Source organism: Chanos chanos, chromosome 1 (genome assembly GCF_902362185.1).
Source record: "Chanos chanos chromosome 1, fChaCha1.1, whole genome shotgun sequence".
In the NCBI taxonomy this organism is placed as follows: Eukaryota; Metazoa; Chordata; class Actinopteri; order Gonorynchiformes; family Chanidae; genus Chanos; species Chanos chanos.
In genome coordinates, this window is record NC_044495.1 from 20,795,750 (window position 1) to 20,817,221 (window position 21,472).

A 21,472-nucleotide genomic window follows, 5' to 3' on the forward strand; every position below is an offset into this window, starting at 1 on the left:
TGACAACTTTTCTTCCACTTCGCTTTACAGAGTCTATTTCTATTGGCCAGTGCCGTCCAAATGACTCAACTGCCCTTTTCAGCCATAGTTGTAGTTTTAAGGATGATTCGCTGCGAATGGTTTCATTGATTGAAGATGACAACCCCGTAGTTTCCAAACAAAGAAACAAAGAACGTTTGGATACCAGTGAGTGAATCAAATTCTGGATGAGAGGTGTGGATGGGTAAAGAACGTGTAAAAACTAGTGGAAAATTCACCACGTATTTGGCATTTTAATTTCTATTTACACTTTATTTAAACTTTCATAATCCATAAACCAAGAACTAGATGCATAAACCCAGAGGCAGTGACAAGAAAAAGTTAAGCAGAGCCCTCGCTCTTCAGAGTTTTGCGTGATGAATATTTTGGTTTGCAACACCATCTTTTGTGTGTGTGCTGAGTTTTATCTCCTCGTTATAATGAGCAAAAGTGAATATCCCTCCTGTGGAAAACAAAAAAGCATGCAATCCCACTATTTATGCAAATTATGATAGTGTATTGATTACCAGTTCCCCCATTTTCACTTTCGTCATTTATCCATTGTTCGCAATGCAGTGACTCCCTCTAGTGGCAGATAGTGGTCGTCTGCCTCATTATTATTCTGCCATTAATATTTTACCCGCATGCTCATGTAATGTCAAAATAAAATCACAGTTTATTGGAGTCGATTATCAATTTTAGATATTCTAAACTTATTCCTTACTGTTTATTGCGAAGTTTTAAACTACAGAGCAATGTTCATGGCCGACGTGCTATGACGCACCTTCTACTTTTTGTCCCTACTCGGAACGAGGATCAGCAATACTGTGCCAGTTCCTCATTTAAATAACGTCAGAACTGGCCTTGGATCTGCAGGTAGACTCTGCCCCACTACGTCCCACTACGGCAGCATAGCGCCCCCAACATTGAGGTCTTTCAGGGACTAAAAAGCACCTGACATAGCCTTTGACTTACTGCTATTGGTCCGATTCCACTCATGGGCCTCGCCTCCAGACGTACGTCACGAATGAGATTTGCTGGTTGGACTATGAACCTCTTCCGTCCCTCCTTCTTCATTTTCTTCCACAACTACGGCGCTAGGTTGTGAGTCCCCGGCAGCGAGCGGAAAGAACAACAGAACTGACAGCGGCAACTCAAGAGAAGTCAAGGGGAAGATGGAGCACAGGGACAACGGCTTCAATATACTGTTAGCTACGGATTCATACAAGGTGAGAGTCTTTAAGCGGCCCAGGATGTATTAATATCGCTAGTTCATGTGTGTGTGTGTCTGTGTGTGTTGGTGTGTATGTGTGTGGTGGGGCTCAATGAATCTAAATGGAAAAAGCCAAGGTGGTTTCATCCTCCAAGGCCATCACGTTTGTCTTGCCTGCTCTGTGTAACTGAATGGTAGGCCGATTGGGAGGCGGGATAACAGGTACCGAGTACCAAATTTCAAAGCATCGTTTTAGATATTTTTTGTAATGAAATTTGTTATGATGTAAAAAGTGATCAGAAATGGAGGATAGCGATCGGCTGTTGGATCTAATTCAGTGGACAGTTTGTATAATACGTGTAGAAGGATTAGCTTACCAGTCATAGAAATCTGAATGAAAGACTGGAAGCTGTCTGGTTCCCAGAAAGAAAACCGAAAGAAATCGTTACTGCCCGTTCAGGAAACTCTGCTAATGTGTGTGTGTGTGTGTGTGTGTGTGTGTTACAGTGAGTGAGTGTGTGTGTGTGTGTGTGTGTGTGTGTGTGTACGCGTGCGTGCGCTCGCACGCGTGTCTGTGTGTGTGAGTGTGTGTGCGTGCATGCGTATGGGTGCGTGCGTGTGTGTGTGTGTGAGAGAGACAGAGAGAGAGATTGAGGAACGCTGAATCGGCTAATTAAACATAATGTAGGCCTAATGTTAAGTGCAAAATGAATTTATCAGAGCATGTCATCATGATTAAACAGCAAATTTCGCACCATTTGTTGCTGTCACTTCAAGAATTTATTGATACAAACAGGTCGCTCCAGTTTCAAATTCCATGACTGTCTCCACCTCTTCAGCAATAATCACTCATTAAGGTTTTGCCTCCGTAAAACAAATCTCGTCATCTATGGTTTTGCCGGAATACACCAGTGTCATTAATTCCATGCGAATGTAGCTCTATCGCCTGATCGTCTCCGATGACTAGGACTCCTTCTCTTCTGTTCTGTACTTGTTAATCGAAAATGAAGTCCAACTGTATGTGGACATTTTGTCGCAACGCCTGCCTGTTGAAGTGAAAGTGAAACTTATACATCTACTTAGGAGAAAACGAATGACCTGCCAAATGATTTCTTTTGTGTTTTATTACTCTTGGTAAAGTCGGTCCTGAACCATGCTGCTATATTGAAGAGCAGACTGGATTTGTTTTTCATATATTGTTTTTAAATAAATAGCTTGTTCACTGTAGCCCACAGCTAATTCTATCAGTCTTCGTATTTGGTCTTCTAAAGGTTAGAAAGAAGGAAAAAGATAGGATATGCCAGATTCAGGCTTTACTGTGGATAGACAGAGAAAGGTCAGGATTGTGGACCTCCTGAGAGGAAAAGAAGGAGTTTGATTAACAGACGTAAATAATTTTGTTCCCTTTGTTATAGGGTTGGGAACAACTGGTGATATGTGTGCTCCACTCAGTAAGAGACGAGTGTCATGCCAAAAAGCTGATTAACTGAGACACACTCTCCTTCTTTCTGTAATGGTCCTGACATCACTTGCAAGTCCATCTGACCACAGTATTTAAATGGTTTGTGCTACAGAAAGACATGTTGTTGTTGCTTGTCTGTTGCTGTTAGATTACTCTCCTGCCCATACATTCTTTACAAACATATGGGATCTATAGACTTTGTGTTGTGACACTTATAACCTTGGGTTGTAAATGGATGTATGCAGGAAAAGATATTAGTTTTGATGTAGGCCTGTATATTTTAATTGAAAAAAAAAAAAATCCTTTGTCAGGTCTTTATAAAGCAAGCTAACTCGGTGACTATCTTCTCATACCTGTGACCTTTTCTTTACTTTGTAATCTTATGACTTACACTCTGTTAGTGTGTAAAAATGATCCTCACTTTTGTTTACCATATTCTTTTTAATGAATTTGTTTATATTTATTGTAGATTTGTTTTATAATATAAAGCAGTATCTGCACTCTTCTATGATGTAGATGTTATGGTAGCCTGATCTTTAGCACTAATTGTAATCTGTGGTATTGTCTTTGACATTTGGTTCATTAAACAAAGATACTTTTTTTGCTGGCCTGTGACCTACAGTATTTTAAGGAGCGTCATAGGGCAAAGCATACTGCCCTCATGTCTCTGTAGAGGTGTGAATCATCACTGGTGTCACAATTCGATTCGATTACGATTCAAAGGATAGTGTTTTGATTACCAAACGATTCTTGAGGCATTACGATGCATCTTGTCCTGTTTTTTTTTAATTAATACATGTGTAAAAGCATATGTTTTTTTAAGCTCGTTTTTGCCTACATTTTCATAAAAGCTGAAATGTGCCCAAACACCTGCTTTAAGATATTGGGTGCGTTTTTGAACTCTGGCTGCTCGATATGGTTGGGGGGGGGGGGGGGGGGGGGGGGGGGGTGCTGGCATGTGTATTATTTAATTACAATTTTTAAAAATCGATTGATGAATCGTAAAAAATCATCACTTTCCCCAGCTCTATATCTCTGACTGGATAATGAAACTGAAATTACTGTTGTTGGCATCTGATTGACTCTGTAGCCTTAGATGCATATGTCTGTTTGGTTGGCTAGTACTTTAGCTCTGAGCTGCAGGATGGATTTGATTTGTAAATTGTGAGGGCCTAGGCTTTAGTCTGACCTTGTGTCTGTGCCTTGCTATTGTGACTGTCTGGAGATGGCATATGAAGGACAGGTGTAGGGTAGCAGTGAAATTGTGATGACATGCAGGAGATGAATCAGAGGGAATGGACAACCTCCTACAGTTTCTACCTTTAGAGCCCAAAAGCTCGTAGTGCCTCAGAATGTAATTGTATGTACAGTTTATGGTGAACTAATCAATACCAGCATTAGTGCTTTCGTGCCTACTGCTTTGTTTGCTTATTGTTAGAGGTCCATCTGTCGGTTCTGTCTTGCTCTCTCTTTCTCTCCCTGTGCTTTTACCTTTCATTTAACCAAGCAACCTCCCGCTAACATGCTTGGGTTTCCTCGGTTATTCTCTGGCAGGCATTTGCCAGTTTGCACGAGTAAAAGGAATAGTTACAAACGTGGACCTAAATCTCATTATACTAGAGTAGTCTAGATCTCTAACTATTTTTGAAGTTTTTTTTTTATATTTTGCTTTAAAGTGTAATCCTCTATATTTCAATTGCATGTATGGCATTCCCATGTCCTCAGAGTGGGGTGCATGTGGTCTGAAATGCCACACATTGCCCCCTCCCTCGTCTTTTTACACGCTCTACATAGCTGCAGTTGTTGAGCGTCAATATGGGGGTGGATGGGAGAGGACATGCTGCCTATAGACCCCTGTGTCGATCTGTTTTGTATGGACCCCACTGGAGAGCTGTCAGCCCAGAGCTGCCAGTGCTGAGTTGATTAATATAGACCCAAGTTACGAGCCGTAGACTGTAGATAGCACCCAGTGCAGAGCAGTCAAGGTGCAGGCCCCCGGGTGGAGCTGTAGACTGTAGGTAGGCCCCAGGGCGGAGCTGTAGACTGTAGGTAGCTGTTGAGATGCAGGCAAATGGTAGAGCTGTAGCACTTAGGACCAAGCCCTGACCAGTAGAACACAGGCATTAGAACACAACAGCACGCAAAAACATGAATTGGAGTGTACCATCAGTTCTTAATTCAGTTAATAATTGTCCTTAATTCTTGCACAAAGTTGCCTAACACGTTAATGCAGAACAGGGCCGCTCCTAATGATTATTTTGGAGCCGATTCGTTTATCAATTATTTTATCGATTGATCTGACCAAGTGGTGTCATCCAAATAATAAAATTAGATGAAAGTTTTAGTTGACTTTTATTCTCTCCCATGAAAATATAACTCCACTGTACTTTAGGGGTCTTGAAAACAGTACACGAACAATAGCAGCTTGTTAGTAAAGTTCAGGATGTGCAGGAATTTATAATAATTAAAGGAGCTAAACAGCAATGGTCTGGAACAAGGCAAAAATGTGAACCCTATATATATATATATATATATATATATATATATATATATATATATATATGTATGTATGTATGTATGTATGTATATATAGCAGAACACACAACACAAGGTCAAAGAATATTCAAGGCCTCTATTTTTAACTACATAGTGACAGTGTTGCAACTCAAAAAAGGACACAGATATGAGTTTTGTGTTAGACCTCAGTGTTGCAATTGAGAAATTTCACCATTGCCACATGCGTATAATTGAAAGTGCCAATTCCCAGCAGAAAGTCAGAACAACAGTGAGAAATCAGTCAATGCGTGTCACAGGATGAGTATTGGTTCTGAATTGAAAAATTCTTACACACACACGCGCGCACAAAAGAAAAAAAGATTACTCAGTTAAGAAAATGCGTCCCAGTTAATTTATCTACGTCGATTAATCGATTATGTCCATTAATCAAAGCAGCCTTAATCTTGAATATTAACTTTCTGTTGCTCAGTAGTTAACGCATAGTTTTGACCCTCTCCAAACTAGCGCAGTCCCCAATAGTACGGCAGTAGTCTTCCTGAGAAACAGTTGGAACCAGCTGCCAGAAGGGCAGAGAGAGCGGAGTTGACTTTTGGCCAGATCTCATGTGGGATAACCTCTCCTGGGCATACCAGCAACCCTGCACCACAGGGAACGTGCCAAAAACAGGGAAACCATTGACAAAAGGTTTTAAAAACGCTGTTTTATCAGCAGTCCACACAAGATCTCATGTAGTGGTCCACCAGCTTACATGCAAGCACATTCAACAAAGCATGTTGCTGTGAGGAAGTACGATTCAGAGGGATGACGACGGTTAATGTTAGAGGGCGGGAGAACTTGAGCTGTAACCGAAGAAGAGTCACGTTATATAAGGCGAGTAGTCTTTAATTGCTGTCTGGTGGAAATAATCATGACTGTTTGCCCTCTACCATGAGCGACAGGTCTGGGCATGTCCCGCTTCTGTCTTATACACACTTAACAAGGTCAGCAGGGTAGCATCAGGTGCTGGAGTACAAATGCATCATAAAGTTGGACTGAATTCTGTGGTTTCTCCCTTTTGCTCTTCTTTTTTTTTTTATATAACCAGACAAGGGAGGAGGGCTGATCTCTTCCAGAAAGTGTGAATTTGCTTAGTTTTGCTGTGATTTTTGTTGGGGCATTTCTTTTTTCCAAAAGACAAGGAAGAAATAAAACAGATCCCTTTGGTGTCTGTTTCTTACCTTCTAAATTTTGAAAAGCGCTGTTTCATTTCTGGACAAATGCCGATAAGATGTTGTGTAATGCCACACTGTAAATAAATGTAGTGCTACATTAGTGTATTCTATGTGGGTTAACATGTTGATATTCATAGTTAATTTTGTGTTTATCTTTCCACCCAGGTTACACATTATAAGCAGTATCCACCCAACACTAGTAAAGTGTATTCCTATTTTGAGTGTCGTGAGAAGAAGACAGACCCAAGCAAGACCAGGAAAGTCAAATATGACAAAACCGTATTCTATGGTCTGCAATACATCCTACACAAATACCTGAAAGGTACGTATTATATTTCAGAACTTCCTGTTTTGTATCCCCTGCTATTCTACACAAACCGAAGAACAAAAAGCATGTCCCTAATGTACAGTAGACCTGTTTGCACCACTCATTCTGTGTGTTATTCTCACAAGTGTAAGAGAATTAATATGCCCCTTGAAAGAAGATATAATTACCTTCATTTGAGTAAGTCAAGTGTTAGGGTAATCAAACTTGATCTTAACGGCATAGCCAATAGTGTAATGTATGAACGACTGCTTGCTGTTGTTTTAAGTCCAAAGAAAGTGTTTCGGGGCTTTTGTCCTTGCTGGTTCTCTTACCCCTGACAGTAAGGACAAGAGAATTTTACTCTGTAATGGATTTCACGGTGAAAGGGGTGGTGGAGGGCACAGGCTCCATTACTGGACATCCATGGAGACAAAAGTACATCTGCTCTTTCCCACACGCTTAGACAAAGGACAGCTGCTCAGCTTAGGGAGAGTATGGAAACCTCAGCTAAAGGCCATGGATCCTATTGTCAAACCTACTGGTTGTTTCTACAAGGCAGATGTAGTTCACAGAGAGCCTAGCTGTAGCTCAGATTCCTTTAGGAGGCTGTACCTTTAATGTAGCCGTTGAGTTGATGTACGCAGCCTACAGAGACAACGCTGCACTGTTAGTGTGAGAGCGTGCCCTAATGCAATAACCCCAAGATGGAGGAGTGTGTGGGATTCCAACACACACACACACACACACACACACACACACTATCTTTTTCTTTCCCGCTGTCTTTTCTTTTCCTGACAACTATACGTTCTTCGGTGGTTTTAATCCATTTATTTCTTCGTATTTCTGTTTCTTACGTTCTCACAATTTCTTTTTACTGTGTTCTAGGGAAGGTAGTAACCCCAGAGAAGATTCAGGAAGCGAGGGAGGTGTACCGAGAACATTTCCAGGATGACGTGTTTAATGAGAAAGGCTGGAACTACATTCTGGAGGTAAAAAAGAAGCAGGACATAAGTGGCCCGGTCAGATAGCTTTCTCTAACTTTTGTCAGACAGTTAGCGGCCAAAAGGTCACATTAAACATATCTCTGAAATCAGAGCTTTATCACTGTTGCTGTGTATAAAATGAAACCTTCTGCTCCTCATTTGTAAGTGGTGATGAGGTCACCTCAGATCTGATTAGCCCCACTGAATTTGTTACCATATTGACTCAAAGGAACTTTTTTCTTTTTTAGTGGTAGCTACAGAGTTTCGTGATATGAAGAAGCAGATACATTATCTAATCCTGTGGTGAAAACCCCTGAAACTGCAATGTTCTGCCCGTGTTTCATTTGTGCACTTTAAAATAGTTAACCATATTTTTTTAAAGTGTCATTTCTGGGCATAGAACGGCCTCATAACCCTGAAGTGCCAGACAAAATACTGCATTCCATTCAGTAAAAGAGATCAAATAGGCATTGTATAGTTTACTAAAGTTTTTCGTACAGATTAATTATTACAGATTAGTTAAGTGTTGTAGGGTGGCATATTTTCCCTTGTTGGCTTTCTCAGATCTTATGTTGGATTTGATTGCAGAAGTATAATGGTCACCTGCCCATTGAAATCAAGGCTGTGCCGGAGGGAAGTGTTATCCCACGTGGGAACGTGCTCTTCACCGTGGAAAGCACAGACCCAGAGTGCTACTGGCTTACAAACTGGGTAGAGGTGAGTCAGAGAGGCCCCAAATCATCTGTCTTAATGCAGTACCTTACTAAAAATAGCCACAATTGTATTGAAGTCATATGTGATTCTGCCTCTAAGCATTTTCTTAGGAGTGTTGTTCTCCCATAATGTGGTTGGTGAGGATTTACTACAAGACTGTCTTGGGTTTCTTTACCTCACTGGCATAAAATTTTCTGTTTTGGCTGTTCTTGTATGATGTTACAACATTCTGAGTGTAAATAATAAGATAATCTAATCTGTATTGTGCCTGGACTAGCTGTATTACTCAGACTACCCTTTACCCAGCCTGCCAAAACATAACTGTCACTATGACAATGCACTTTCCTCTTTTTTAACCAGACTGCATTGCTCCCCCTGTGCTTTCGACAACTTTCAGATTTACCCGTCATTTGTTTTATCAGGGTGTGTTCATTTTCTGTTTTCAATAAGCGTTCTGCTTTCATCTGATACTAAAGGGCCTACTACCCGAATAGCAGGTGTATGCGCTCTGGAGCCAGTAAGTGACAAAAAAAAGAAAAAAAAAACAGGCTCAAAAATCAACATGGCTTCTGGATTTGAGGACCAAAGTTGAATAGCTGTGGTTTAAAATTTCAGTTAAAACACTATGTTCTTGGGGCTGGCTATTTAAGGTATGGCTGTTCGACTGTTAAATTTAGACCCCCTTCAACTCCTGTCCTTGGTGTACAGCACAGAATGTCACCAGGCTAGACACTGTTTATCTGCCTCTGTTTTATTCCATACCGACACTGGATGGGTGAGACTGCCCCTTTACTTCCTTCACAATGACCATGAAAATCAAATTACTGATACTTAAGAGTAAACAGTGTGGTTCTGGAGATCAACTGGGTGGAATTTTGCTGTGACAGTGAGAGTCTACTGAGACAGTGGTGTGATTACTGTGGTGGAGTTATGCTTCTGCTACATGTTAAACCAAGTGTCCGGCAGTAGAGCTATGTATGACTCTGTCAAACAAGCAGTTATTTTCTGTCAGGGAGAAGGGATTCCCTGATGTCTGTTGATCACATGATGGCACATTACATTAGAGAGGAGCATGTGACTGTGTCTGCTCTCTGCACCGAAGACCACAGTCACGTCTCTACTCATCTGTGTCAGGGCCACTGACTGTTAAAGCAAATCAGTCATGCTTCTTCCTACCTAACTTCGGTTCACAGTCCATTCAACGCACACACACACACGCAAACACACAGACACACACATCCATCAACTGTCAGATATATTTATACTATGTTAGATTTAGGCATCTGATATCTCTCCATCTCTGAGGCATCTCTCTGTATCTCTATACATCTCAGCCATGCCAGATAGAAAGCAGCACTTGAGTACGACATGGCGAACAACAGCAGTGCCGTGGCCCTCAGGGTCCAGACCTGAGCATCCCTCATCCAGATCTTCATTACCTGAATTGGTTCTGCTAACTTAAGGCTATTATATAATTGTGACAATCTTAGGGGAACAGCTGATGAACACAGGTTTACCAAAAATCCAGGTTCATGTTTTGTGTGTGCATCCCTATTGACCACTGTGTTATATCATCAAATAGAGTAAGAATAACCACAGTTATGGTTGATACACCAGACTTAAATAGCTCCTTCCATGTCCATCAAAAACTACCACTACCAATGTGTTCTATGCTGAGTTTTATTGCAATTTTATTGGCCGTTGGTGTGTGCAGTTAAATTTTCCCCGGATTCATTGGTGTATGTATGACGGCATAAATTATATAAGAGGGAAAAAATGTCAGTGAAGTTGAATTGAGGACAAAGAACCGTGGATGAGTGGGATATTTTCAAGGCCCCAGAGAAAGTGTGATGTGAAGGCAAGGAGGGGCCCATGCCGTGTAATAATATTGACTTGACTGACTGGCCTGAAACAAAGCGGGTGTCCGTATGTGCCCCTGCCAAGCCGCCCTGGATGGGCCCCTCTCTGGGAGTCATGGAAGGCCAGGGACAGTGGTACTCTGCCTGCTGTTGACTCAGTCACCCCACTGCTGTCTGCTTTCCCAGAAGTGGCATGTCCATTGAGTCACCAAAAACACAAAAATGCCATATAGTTTGGTTTAGAATTCAGGTTCCAGATGACTAAACGAGAGCAAAACAAGCTTTGTTTTTCTGGTCCTGGGAAGCCTAGGAAGAACAAGAGTGAGTGAAGCTTCCGTAGATCATTATACGCTAACAGCAAATAAACATCTATGAATGTCAACAGTAAACATCTTTTCATGTAATTTTTTTTCTTCACAGACTATCCTAGTGCAGATCTGGTATCCAATCACTGTGGCAACCAACTCACGAGAGCAGAAGAAGATCTTGGCCAAATACCTGATGGAAACATCTGGAAATCTGGAGGGACTGGAATACAAGTTGCATGATTTCGGCTACCGGGGAGTCTCGTCACAAGAGGTAACAGACACAGGGTGACACCTTCGGGAATGTGTTTAGCTCATTGTCTTTCTGAACAGTTGTCATCCCACAACATCATAAACCCACAGCCTCAGTATCTGCATGTATATGTGTGCTCGTCAGCGTAAATTATCTTTTGTTTTTCAGACGGCTGGTATCGGTGCCTCTGCACATTTGGTGAACTTTAAAGGAACAGACACGGTGGCTGGCATCGGGGTGATTAAAAAGTACTATGGTACTAAGGATCCAGTGCCAGGCTTCTCAGTGCCTGCTGCAGAGCACAGGTAGAGCATCAGGCTGCTGTTCCTATTTCTCACACCAGACTAAAGCTCTTAGTTTAATTACTCTTAGAGTTTTTAATTTGCGTTATGTGATCTGTGAAGTGATAATATGTTCATCAGCCATAGAGAATTGGTCTCTGGATCTTAGTCATTACCACTACTTAAGTACACCCTTCATCTTTTTTAGAGCGTTATGTGAATGGAGTCAGTGCTGACAGCGTCCTCAGTTATACATTTTTTTTTTTTTTTTGCAAAATTGCAGGCACCATTATATTTTGTTCTCGTATTTTCTGATTCATAGAGAGATTACATTCAGTCTGGATTACTGAAGATCAGTCTGTCTCTGTGTTATGAAAGATAAAGCAAATCAAAATGAAACTGAGAAATTGATAACTGAGTAAAATTGAGTTTGTACTTATTTCATGTGTAAGAGGTCTCTTTGGGCATGTATCCTTTTTGCCATGTTGCCCTCTAGTGGTTAATACAAATACCTGTTCTTTGAGGAACTTAAGCAAGCTTTAGTTTACTAGTGCAGGGGTTTTCAATGTTTTTCGACATGTGCCCCCCTTCCTTTGTCTACATTTGAACTTGCGCCCCCGGTTGAAGATCCCTGGGCTAGTGCACATCTTATTGCTGTTGTTGTTTTTGATGTTGCGAAGACTGATTTTGAAACAAGCTTATGTAACTCTAATATTTCAGTCAAATGCAGCATTATGATATATCCAGCAGAATATTGACTCAACTTAAATGTAGAGTTTGGTTACATCTGTTGGGCCACTACCCTCACACCTCTTTAGTATAATGATATTAGTAGTCCTAAGCACAGTAATAATAGTAGGAGCACAATCAACAGTTGTGACGTTTTTGTTTTTTTTGGTATTCATCCATATTGACGGTGCTGCGTTATCTCTGTAGCACAATCACTGCATGGGGAAAAGACCATGAGAAAGATGCTTTTGAGCACATCGTCAAGCAGTTCCCATCGGTGCCTGTGTCCATCGTCAGTGACAGCTATGACATCTATAATGCCTGTGAGAAGATCTGGGGTGAAGACCTGCGCAGCCTCATAGAGACACGAAGCGCTGACGCTCCACTGGTGGTGCGACCCGACTCAGGAAACCCACTGGACACGGTGCTAAAGGTCAACTTTCACAGTCAATATACACTTGATTACGGTTAACAATGCATAGGTCTAAACCAGATTTTTCAAATGGCCCCAATAACCAGAGGACAGAATCATCGCTTAGAGGGCCATTCAAACCAAAAACAGCAAAGGCTGAAATTTTTTTTCCCCACTATTAATAAACGATTCAATGGAGTAAAGAGCCAATTCCCCCACTCCTGGACAATCATTTTACATAACTAAGGAACTGTAAAGGGCGTTTCCATTTCTTCCATTTCGTCTGAATCACCCTTGCAATGTTTCACAATGTTGCATCCTGTGCAGAGCTGATGTAACTACGGCATGTGACTATTATGTTTTCTGCTTTTTAGACATATACCATATGAAATGAAGTCCAATTAAGAAAGTAGTTTCGGTTCAAAACTGCTGTTCCTCTGGAACAAATTTAACCCTGAATCATCCAGCAGACTATTCATTAACGCTGAACGATCCATTTTCAGGAAACATAGCGCTGTTAAATGTCAAAATATCTTGAACAGATTGATGAATATTGGATATTCCTTACTTAATATGTCTGAAATCCAATGGTACGATGTCATACTCCGATCTCCGGTGTAAACCATAACCCAGTCTACATCCTTCACCCATACAACTCTGTTGGTGTTTGGACTTTGAAGACTTCGTGTTCTTACCTTGATTTTTTTTCTCTTTCCGTAGGTCTTGGAAATTTTAGGCAAGAAATTTCCTCCAAAGGAAAATTCCAAAGGCTACAAGGTGCTGCCACCCTATATTCGGGTCATTCAGGGGGATGGTGTGGACATCAACACCCTGCAGGAGGTGTGTACTTGTAACAGTGAATCCTGACCCACTCGTTACTAAAACAGTGAACCAAACTAATAAAAGGTGTCATTGCTCACTGGTCTAGGTCATCCACCATTATCGATGTAGCCTTTTTAAAACCTGAAGGAATTATTCCTGAGACTCATCTACTTAAGTTCTCTACGCGTCAGCTTTCCACAACTGATAACAGCTGCAATCAACAGAGAGCTTTGAACAGATGTTTTTTGATTGTTTGTTGTCATATTAAGCGTATTTGTTTTGTTCTCTTTTTGTGCCTCAGATCGTGGAGGGGATGAAGCAGCACAGATGGAGCATTGAAAACATTGCGTTTGGTTCTGGAGGAGCTCTGCTGCAGAAACTTACCAGGGATCTGCTCAACTGCTCCTTTAAGTGCAGTTATGTCGTGACAAATGGCTTGGGGGTAAGTGCAGATATCCCTCCTTTCTCTCCTGCTCCCCACACGCACTGACACTGCCTGTCAAAAGTTTAGGGACACCTAACTATTTGTCAATAAGACTGACCTCCAGTTCTTTACACAATGGCGGACTAAGTTTTTATAGAAAGATCTTGCCATTTTTCTTTGCGAAAACTGAAGGAGCAACAGACAAAAGTAACCTTGGGAGTAATGATTTATAACCTGCACATTTTTATTCTTGTTGTGATGGTAGCAATACTTGTTAGCTACATTTCAGGTGTTACAACCACCTTTGGGGAACAAGATTTTCAGTATGTGCTTTTAATAGTAGTTTGGAAAAGAAAACTGTGAAATTATTATTTAGGCCTGCTCTTTGATGAACCTGAAGGTTAGTGTCGCATAAATATATCCAAAGTATTAGTAAATAGTTTTTTTTATGTTAACAAAACCTAACAGAGAAAATCAAACATTACCTGAAAAATTGAAAAAAAGTCATTGTGACAGGCAATGTATGATTGTATTATACGTACACTATGCAGCTTGAGTCAAAGAGTTGTAACTGATTCTGTTTACTGCAGGTTAATGTTTTCAAGGACCCTGTGGCAGACCCTAACAAAAGGTCAAAGAAGGGTCGGCTCTCCTTACACAGGACACAGAGTGGCGACTTTGTCACCCTTGAGGAGGGGAAGGGTGACCTGGAAGAATATGGAGTGGTACATGGATTGTTCTTTTATGTTGAAATACAATACCTTCATTTGCTTTTACATCAGATTGATAAAGGGCCTGTGTATGGGTCTGTTTAACTTCGGACAGCCAAAACATGGATGTCCTCAAATGACACTGCTTTGCTCAGTGTACTGGTGTTTCTCTTTTTTTCTATATATTGATTTGCTTAATGTTTGTTTCCCCTCCAGGACCTGTTGCACACAGTGTTTAGGAATGGGAAAATACTAAAGACCTACACCTTTGATGAAGTCAGAGACAATGCCAAACTGAAAGACAGCGAGGTGGAGGAGCTTCTCCACTGAGTCCCGCCTTCCACCTACACTCTAATACCTAGGCTCCCCCTCCCACCCCCACCCCCCTAAAAAGCACTGTCCTCTGCAGGGATGGAGAGCACGGCCAAATCTGAGCCCTGCGGCTCGTTCAGAAAGACGGCGAGAGAGTGATGTAGAAAGAATGGATGAGTGAATGAGAGAGAAAGGTAGAGGAGGTACGAACACTGTACCCTGCATTCTATGTACAGAACTGTTCTTTGTCTGAAATTACCAGGCCCTTCTAAGCTTTGATGTCTTTTTAACAATGGATAAAAAAAAACAATATCATTATATATAAAATCATTTAACCACGGTAATGTAACTGTGTAATTGACCAAGCGTTGCTATCGATCACACACCTCTGCAGGAAAGGTGATATATATATATATATGTATTATAAAGAAGGTTCAAAGACTTGCTTTTTTTTTTCTTTCTGTTCAACTCTAGGTCTGAGAGGTAATTGTTCGATGTTGTTGAATGTGAATGTTGTGTATGCAGGCAGAAAATCACTCATCTCAAAGGATTGTTCTGTTCCTTTATGCAAATGAAATGTTTGGTCTGGGAAAATACTCTTTCCTTCTTTCATTTTTTTTTTTTTTTTTGCCTTTTTTTTTATTTTTAAGTACAGTATACCGTTCCCCTTTTCTGATTACATGACCCAGTGTTGCCAGATGGTAGATGCTGAAAAAAAAATCACATCAAAGAACTGTTCTGGAGAATTTCCACACTGTAAAACCACCGTGTCAATGGCAACACAGAAATCACAGTTTTTTGTATAAGTACAAATTTTTGTCACTCATCTATGTTTTCTCTTATTTAGAGAACAAATGAAAAATGCCAGTTTTATTATGTAATAGGAATCACTTCCGAGGAGTTTGGTTTTACTATTTTGTATACTCACTGTTGCTTCAATCTCCAGAAATCATTATTTTTATGACAGAGAAAAATATTGCTAGAATTAGCACAGTAAATAACCATAAATGTGGCCAAAATGCCTTCTCTCTTGTATATAACAGCTTTTATGTTTTATTTAAAGGGAGCTGGCTGATTAGTAAAATATAGAGATATTCTTCTTATTTTTGTCTAATGCCCATTTTATACCAACAGAGAGGCCACATTACTGCTAAGTTGTATGACTGGTGTTATGCAGTTATTTTCGTGTGTGTGTGTGTGTGTGTGTGTGTGTGTGTGTGAGAGAGAGAGTGAGAGAGAGAGAGAGAGATTGAGTGTATGAATGTGTGTGTGCACTGCTGACTGAGTTGATAACACTTGTGAATTATTTTTGACTGATGTTTTTATGTATATGTTGGTTGTTCTGTTTTTGTTTTGTTTTTTTTTTCTTTCCAACAATCTCATTGGATATTTGAACTAACATGGCAATTGCAGTGTTGTAAGCATATTAAAATCACCACCCTGTCTATTTGCTCAAATGTTTTTCTTTACTTTTGTAATGGCTAAAGGAAAAAGAGATGAATGCATTCCCTTTTATAGCTGCTGTAAAGTCAGTGAAAGATTTCACAATGCACTAAGCATCCAAACTAGTAGTATTTCAGTCACCTTTTGATTCGTTAAACTGTACAAGGAACTTTAGTGTGGACGATAAAATAAAAAGCAATATCATACTGGCTGTAGCTGGATTTCTTTCCGATTACGAGACAATGCAGAGACCAAATCAAACCACTGACTACATTCATTGTACTCAAATGCTTCTCTGTCGTACAGTTATGCTGATACAATACGATCGCAGAACTTCAGTTCCCAACGTTCGCTGCTTTCCTCCATACAAGGGCGTTATTACTGTTGTTGAAACCCATATAAATAAGCGATTAACGGTTTGTAAGAAAGCAAAGAATTTTGAGACTTCCAGGTATGCTGTGCTCTAAATCACATGACTGACTATAGGCTCGTTACTTAGTAGGCAACTTTCAGTGCACTGAAATGACAATAACGACCAGGTTAGAGAGTAGGTACTCTTATGCGAAAACTGGGAATGTCATTACAAATCATGCTAATGGAGCCCACTGCACAGCGTCTTAAGTATCCAGTTTAATGCGCTGCCGGGGAAAAAAAAACTATGGCAGATGTGTATTTCTGTAAATAGCTAGTTAACGGTGCAAAGAGACCATCCCGTGAGTGGTTAGTTACATTTCAAATTATTTTATGACAAATCAACGAAATTATATTTGTTGCTTTTCACCTCTCCTGCACTTATTTCTTCGTGTAGGAGGGGCAGCATCACTACCAAGGGAGCTAAAGAACCACGTCACTGTCAAACTTGGATTTTTATAGGAAAACTTGACCAAGCTGCAAATTTGATCCTTTTTTTAACGGAAGAAAACTCAGGTTGCCGGACAAATGATGACAGGATTCCGATTAAACCTGGCTCCTGTTAAGGAACCGCTGGGTTTCATCAAAGTGGTGGAGTGGGTAGGTTTTACAGCCTCTGTGAACTACGGTTTTCTACTCTTGCAGTTTTAATGCATATTGAGGGTTTTCAGCTTTAGTACGAGAACAAGGCCTAGATGGATTGTTGTTTTATTTTACTGGGGTTTTGGCATTTTTATGCTCTATTCAGTGTTTCGTTGTGGTAAATGTTGCAATTCTGATGTAGAACAATTAGGCATACATGTAAAGTATTCTTTAAATGTTAAACTGCACTTCTCTTTGAAAAGCAGTCTTGCCTTTGATGGAATTTTGCCTTCATAGGAGAGGCGCGTGACTACTTTTCTCAGTGTTATTTATTGTTGGAGTTGTTCTGCGCACACTCGTTAAGTTTTGACCATTTTCGTTCGACAATCAAATTAGAATTTCTGAGCAACTGCAAACACATTCCAGTCAATTTAAGGTTTTAATGATATAGGCTTGGCAGTAGAGGCGCTTTATTTTGCGCTGGCTTTATTCATGAAACCATACGCTAAAAAAGTCATTAATTAAGTTCACTCCCAGTTTAACATGGTCAAAAGAATGCTGTGTATGCATGGAAAATTGAATTACCGACTCAGCTGTTTTTCCTCTGCATTCTAAGAGTATAATCTGTCGCTGCCTGTGGTCATCTGAAAAAAGAGGAGATGAAACACTTCGTATCCCTAAAGGCGCCAATTAGGCATCAACACAGTCATCATAAGTTAATGAGTTTGTAAACAGGATGTATCTCGCAGAGGAGTAAAACATCTGGATGAAATTGGACGGCTAGATTTCTGTTTCAAAGAGCAGATCCCAAAACAGCCTTGCCCCACCCCGTATCCTAGCCTTAGCATTGTAGTTCAAGTACATAAAATGTGAACAGAAGGCAGTGAATTCTGAAAGCTCAACATTCAGCGGAGACGGCATTCTCATGTTCGACAGACAGTAACGGCCACACTGGCAATGAAGGCTCCTCTTGGTTTCCATGGAGCCATTGGTGCCATTGCTTCTAGAATGACTTCACTGCCCTCCGGTTCAGTTTGTTTGCCCTCAATGGAAGACGGACCAATAGAATCTTCTTTGAGTTCTAATTCTGGAACTCAAAGGGAATTGTCATTATGCACTCAGGACATATGCATGTGTGAGGGCTGAAATGCTGTATGCTTAACCTTGTTAGAATATCAAAGCTGCCATGTCCTCTTTTCGATTGGTGGGATTTCTGTTTATTCAGTATGAATAATGATTTCTATCATCATTTGTTCCAGTTTACAGCTGTGTTTGCCTTTGGAAGCTGTGGTGGCTATGCTGGCAGAAATGTGGTTTCAGTATTCTGTGGTGGAGGCGTGAATGAGACCTTAAATGCAACTTTTTCATACCCCTTCAGGTTAGTTGTTGCCAAAGGGACAAGTTCTCTCATCAGTGACTTACATCCTTCTTCTTGAAGATAGTGGTGTCCATGTCTTGCGAAGTCATTTTTGAACATAAAAGTGAAAAACTATTCATAAAGTGGTTTTTTATTTGACTTGCAGGTTAAACCAAATGCTGCTTGTTGAAGGGAACACAACCATTTGTAATCATACAGTGGCTGAGACCCATCTGGTGGGAGACTCATCATCCTCAGCAGAGTTCTTTGTAGCTGTTGCCACCCTGGCATTCCTCTACTGTATGGCGGCACTTCTGGTTTATGTGGGCTACATGCACGTTTACCGGGACTCTGACTTTGGGCCTATGTTTGTGAGTGTGCCACCTGATTCTTAACATGTGTACGGCATGTTTTTGTAAAGTATAAAAGGCTCTCAGTTTGTCTTAAGCAAACACATTACAAGCAAGCCTGTTTCTGTAACCATTACTTTCAGATCTGTTTGTAACCTACTGAAGAGCAACATTTATATGACTGAAATTACACAATGGTTCTCTCATGATTCAAATAAACTATATTGTGGCCTTTGACCTCAGTCCTAGGAGCATAATACTTGAAGAAGGAAGTGTCTGCTACATATGGCACTGTATCCCCTAAATCACTGTACCATCCTCACATTTAGTTGTATCTCCAACGCTGATCATACAAAGGGATTTTGATACAGGTGTCCACTCTATTTTTCTTCTGGTAGGATTTTGTAGTGACATCCATCCTCACTTTCCTCTGGCTGGTGTGCGCTTCAGCATGGGCAAGGGGGCTGCAGACAGTGAAGGATGCCACTGACACGGCAGGAATTCTTTCCACTCTTGCCCTCTGCAAAGAAAACGATGTAACATGTGAGGTCACAGATTTTGCCAGCTTCCGCAGTCTTAATGTATCTGTGGTAAGTTCTGCCCTGAAGACATTTTCATGCCATTTAGTCCCAGGAAATTCTATTTAGCATTTTATTAATTTGGTGTGACCGCAAAATAGTTCTTCTTGCCACTCTGCAACAGATATTGTTAATGTGACATTAATGTAGTATTCAGTAATTAAGTGCTCTCTTCAACCTCGTTTAGTGCTCTGAATAGTGCTCTCTTCAACCTCGTTTCACCTGATGATGCTAGTCAGGTCGCCGTCTGAAAAGCACTGGCTTCACATTTACCAGAATTATACACTGAGCAATGAGGAAATGATGAAATCCTGGCAATATTTTTTACTTGTCACAGAAAATAAAAGAGCTCAGAAGGGTAGCTCATGATAGTGTAAGAATGTCTTATTACAGCAGATAAGTGTAACACACATCTCTATTGGTGTAAAGGTTCTGAGCATGTGTTCTGCAGACCAAAAGAATGGATAATATGCACCCCTGATAGTGTAATCACAGCAAAACTAACTGTTCAAACAATGTAAATTTGTAATATGCAATTTTTGAAGATTTTTAAGAAATTTTTGCTGCGTTATTTCTGCAGGTGTTTGGCTACTTGAACCTGGTGGTGTGGGCTGGCAATGCCTGGTTTGTTTACAAGGAGACACGTTGGCATTCTCAGAAACTCTCTTCTCAAGGGGTGGGTCGTGGCACTGTCCCCGCCCCTATCTAAAGCCTTCACTGAGGAAACCACCACTCCTGGCTTGAAACTTGTGAAGAAGAATGTCCATGGTTTCTATAGCAATCCCTCTTTTTTGGCCTTTGTTTCTCTCCTCACTCTCCATACAGTCTCACATCTGTGAGACCTATGGTATCATAAGCACATGTATTTCAAGATTCATTTAACTGTTCTTGCACTGACAGATTGCTCATGCTCATCTGTCACCTGTACCTGAGTGCTGAAATGACTGTTGCATTCCCGGCTTAGTTTGTCAAGTCACCCCATCACATATACTTATCCAATGTGTGGCTTTTGTTTCTGTAGACTCATCTGTTTACCATGTTTCTCAAGAATATCTTTACCACTGGGCATGTCTTCAAAGTCTCCTTGGCGTTTGTGTTAACCTGTGATACTCTTTTCATTTTTTTATTTTAGTTTCAATGAATACAGAATTTCTGCACGTCTGATTTTCAGTCATTCTTTTACTGTGGCTGTTGATTTATTTTTAGTTTTGTTTAATTGTTTGCCAACACCTCTTAAATAGTTTTTGCAAATATATTATTAAATTGTGAATGTTTGTTTTTCACCTGGAGCACAGAGATTTTACATGGTACACAGTCCTAATGCATGTTTTGTTTTGTTATGCAGTTTCTTGTTCATTTGTAAAATTATATTCTAATCCTGCCAAAGTGATACTTGAGTGTACATCAGTGTTAAAACCATTTTTCTCTCAGAGGCAGAGCTCCATTTGAGTTTCAAACCGCCCATTTGTCATCTTTTTTGCACTTAGAATGTTTTAGAATGAGAGCCAGTAAAGTAAATCTAATGTGTTTATTTAGGTTCCTTACACTCTCAGGCTTTGGATGTTTCGGATGTTTGCATGCCACTTGGAAAGAGGTGGAGCTTTAGGTGGTAGTAGGGAGTCGGGAGAGAGGATATTTGTCTCCCAAATAAATTGTGAGGTCTCTCTGACATAATAAAGCTTTTGTTTGCTTGTCCATCCCGTGACTTCAATGCTTGCTATTTGTCTGAGAACAAACACAATATTATCTGGAGGAAACGCCCCTATACGGCCATGTAAAATTGCACTAGGAGCAGTTGTGCCATATTTAGGTACCATTCACTGCTTTCCTGTGTGTTATTGTTCAGGTGTGTAGTAAATCACAATTGGATAAAATATAATAATAAAAAAAGAAAATTGTCCTGTATAGCAATGAAGAATAGGAACACTAGTAATTCACCAGGGTTAAACGAACTTTTAGACTGTCTATGCTGTGCACAACTTCTGTGTAATGAAAACATACTCAGAGATACTTTAAAAACACTTGTGAATTTGCTTGTTCATCAGTGATCGTCGTAAGAACAGTTAAGTCTATTTCATTTATTTGGTAATTACGCATGCTGTGCTGAGGCTTTACGATTGCCCCGTGAGGTAGAACTGTGCAAGTCCTAATTGTATTCCGTGATGTACTGCTGCCGCCAAGTGACCATAACCAAAACGGATATGAATGTGTGTTAGACA

At 40.4% G+C, this 21,472-nt stretch overlaps 2 protein-coding genes across 3 annotated transcripts; both read left to right on the plus strand.

Moving 5' to 3' along the window:
- The first annotated feature begins 1,128 nt into the window (after nucleotides 1-1,128).
- nampt1 (nicotinamide phosphoribosyltransferase 1) lies at nucleotides 1,129-16,089 on the plus strand. Of its 2 annotated transcripts, none has more exons than XM_030782901.1 (11): nucleotides 1,129-1,247; nucleotides 6,587-6,743; nucleotides 7,614-7,717; nucleotides 8,300-8,428; nucleotides 10,705-10,863; nucleotides 11,011-11,147; nucleotides 12,060-12,285; nucleotides 12,985-13,104; nucleotides 13,388-13,528; nucleotides 14,101-14,235; nucleotides 14,437-16,089. In XM_030782901.1, the coding sequence occupies exons 1-11, from the start codon at nucleotides 1,194-1,196 to the stop codon at nucleotides 14,548-14,550; spliced, it is 1,476 nt and encodes a 491-aa protein (XP_030638761.1). In that variant the 5' UTR covers nucleotides 1,129-1,193; the 3' UTR covers nucleotides 14,551-16,089. The 2 variants fall into 2 exon arrangements, with proteins under 2 accessions (XP_030638761.1, XP_030638769.1); XM_030782909.1 differs by having other exon boundaries at nucleotides 14,101-14,232.
- Nucleotides 16,090-16,914: 825 nt separating this feature from the next.
- On the plus strand, nucleotides 16,915-19,962 carry sypl1 (synaptophysin-like 1). The gene is made up of 5 exons (XM_030787302.1): nucleotides 16,915-16,986; nucleotides 18,228-18,346; nucleotides 18,492-18,696; nucleotides 19,074-19,265; nucleotides 19,834-19,962. The coding sequence occupies exons 1-5, from the start codon at nucleotides 16,915-16,917 to the stop codon at nucleotides 19,960-19,962; spliced, it is 717 nt and encodes a 238-aa protein (XP_030643162.1).
- Nucleotides 19,963-21,472: the final 1,510 nt, after the last annotated feature.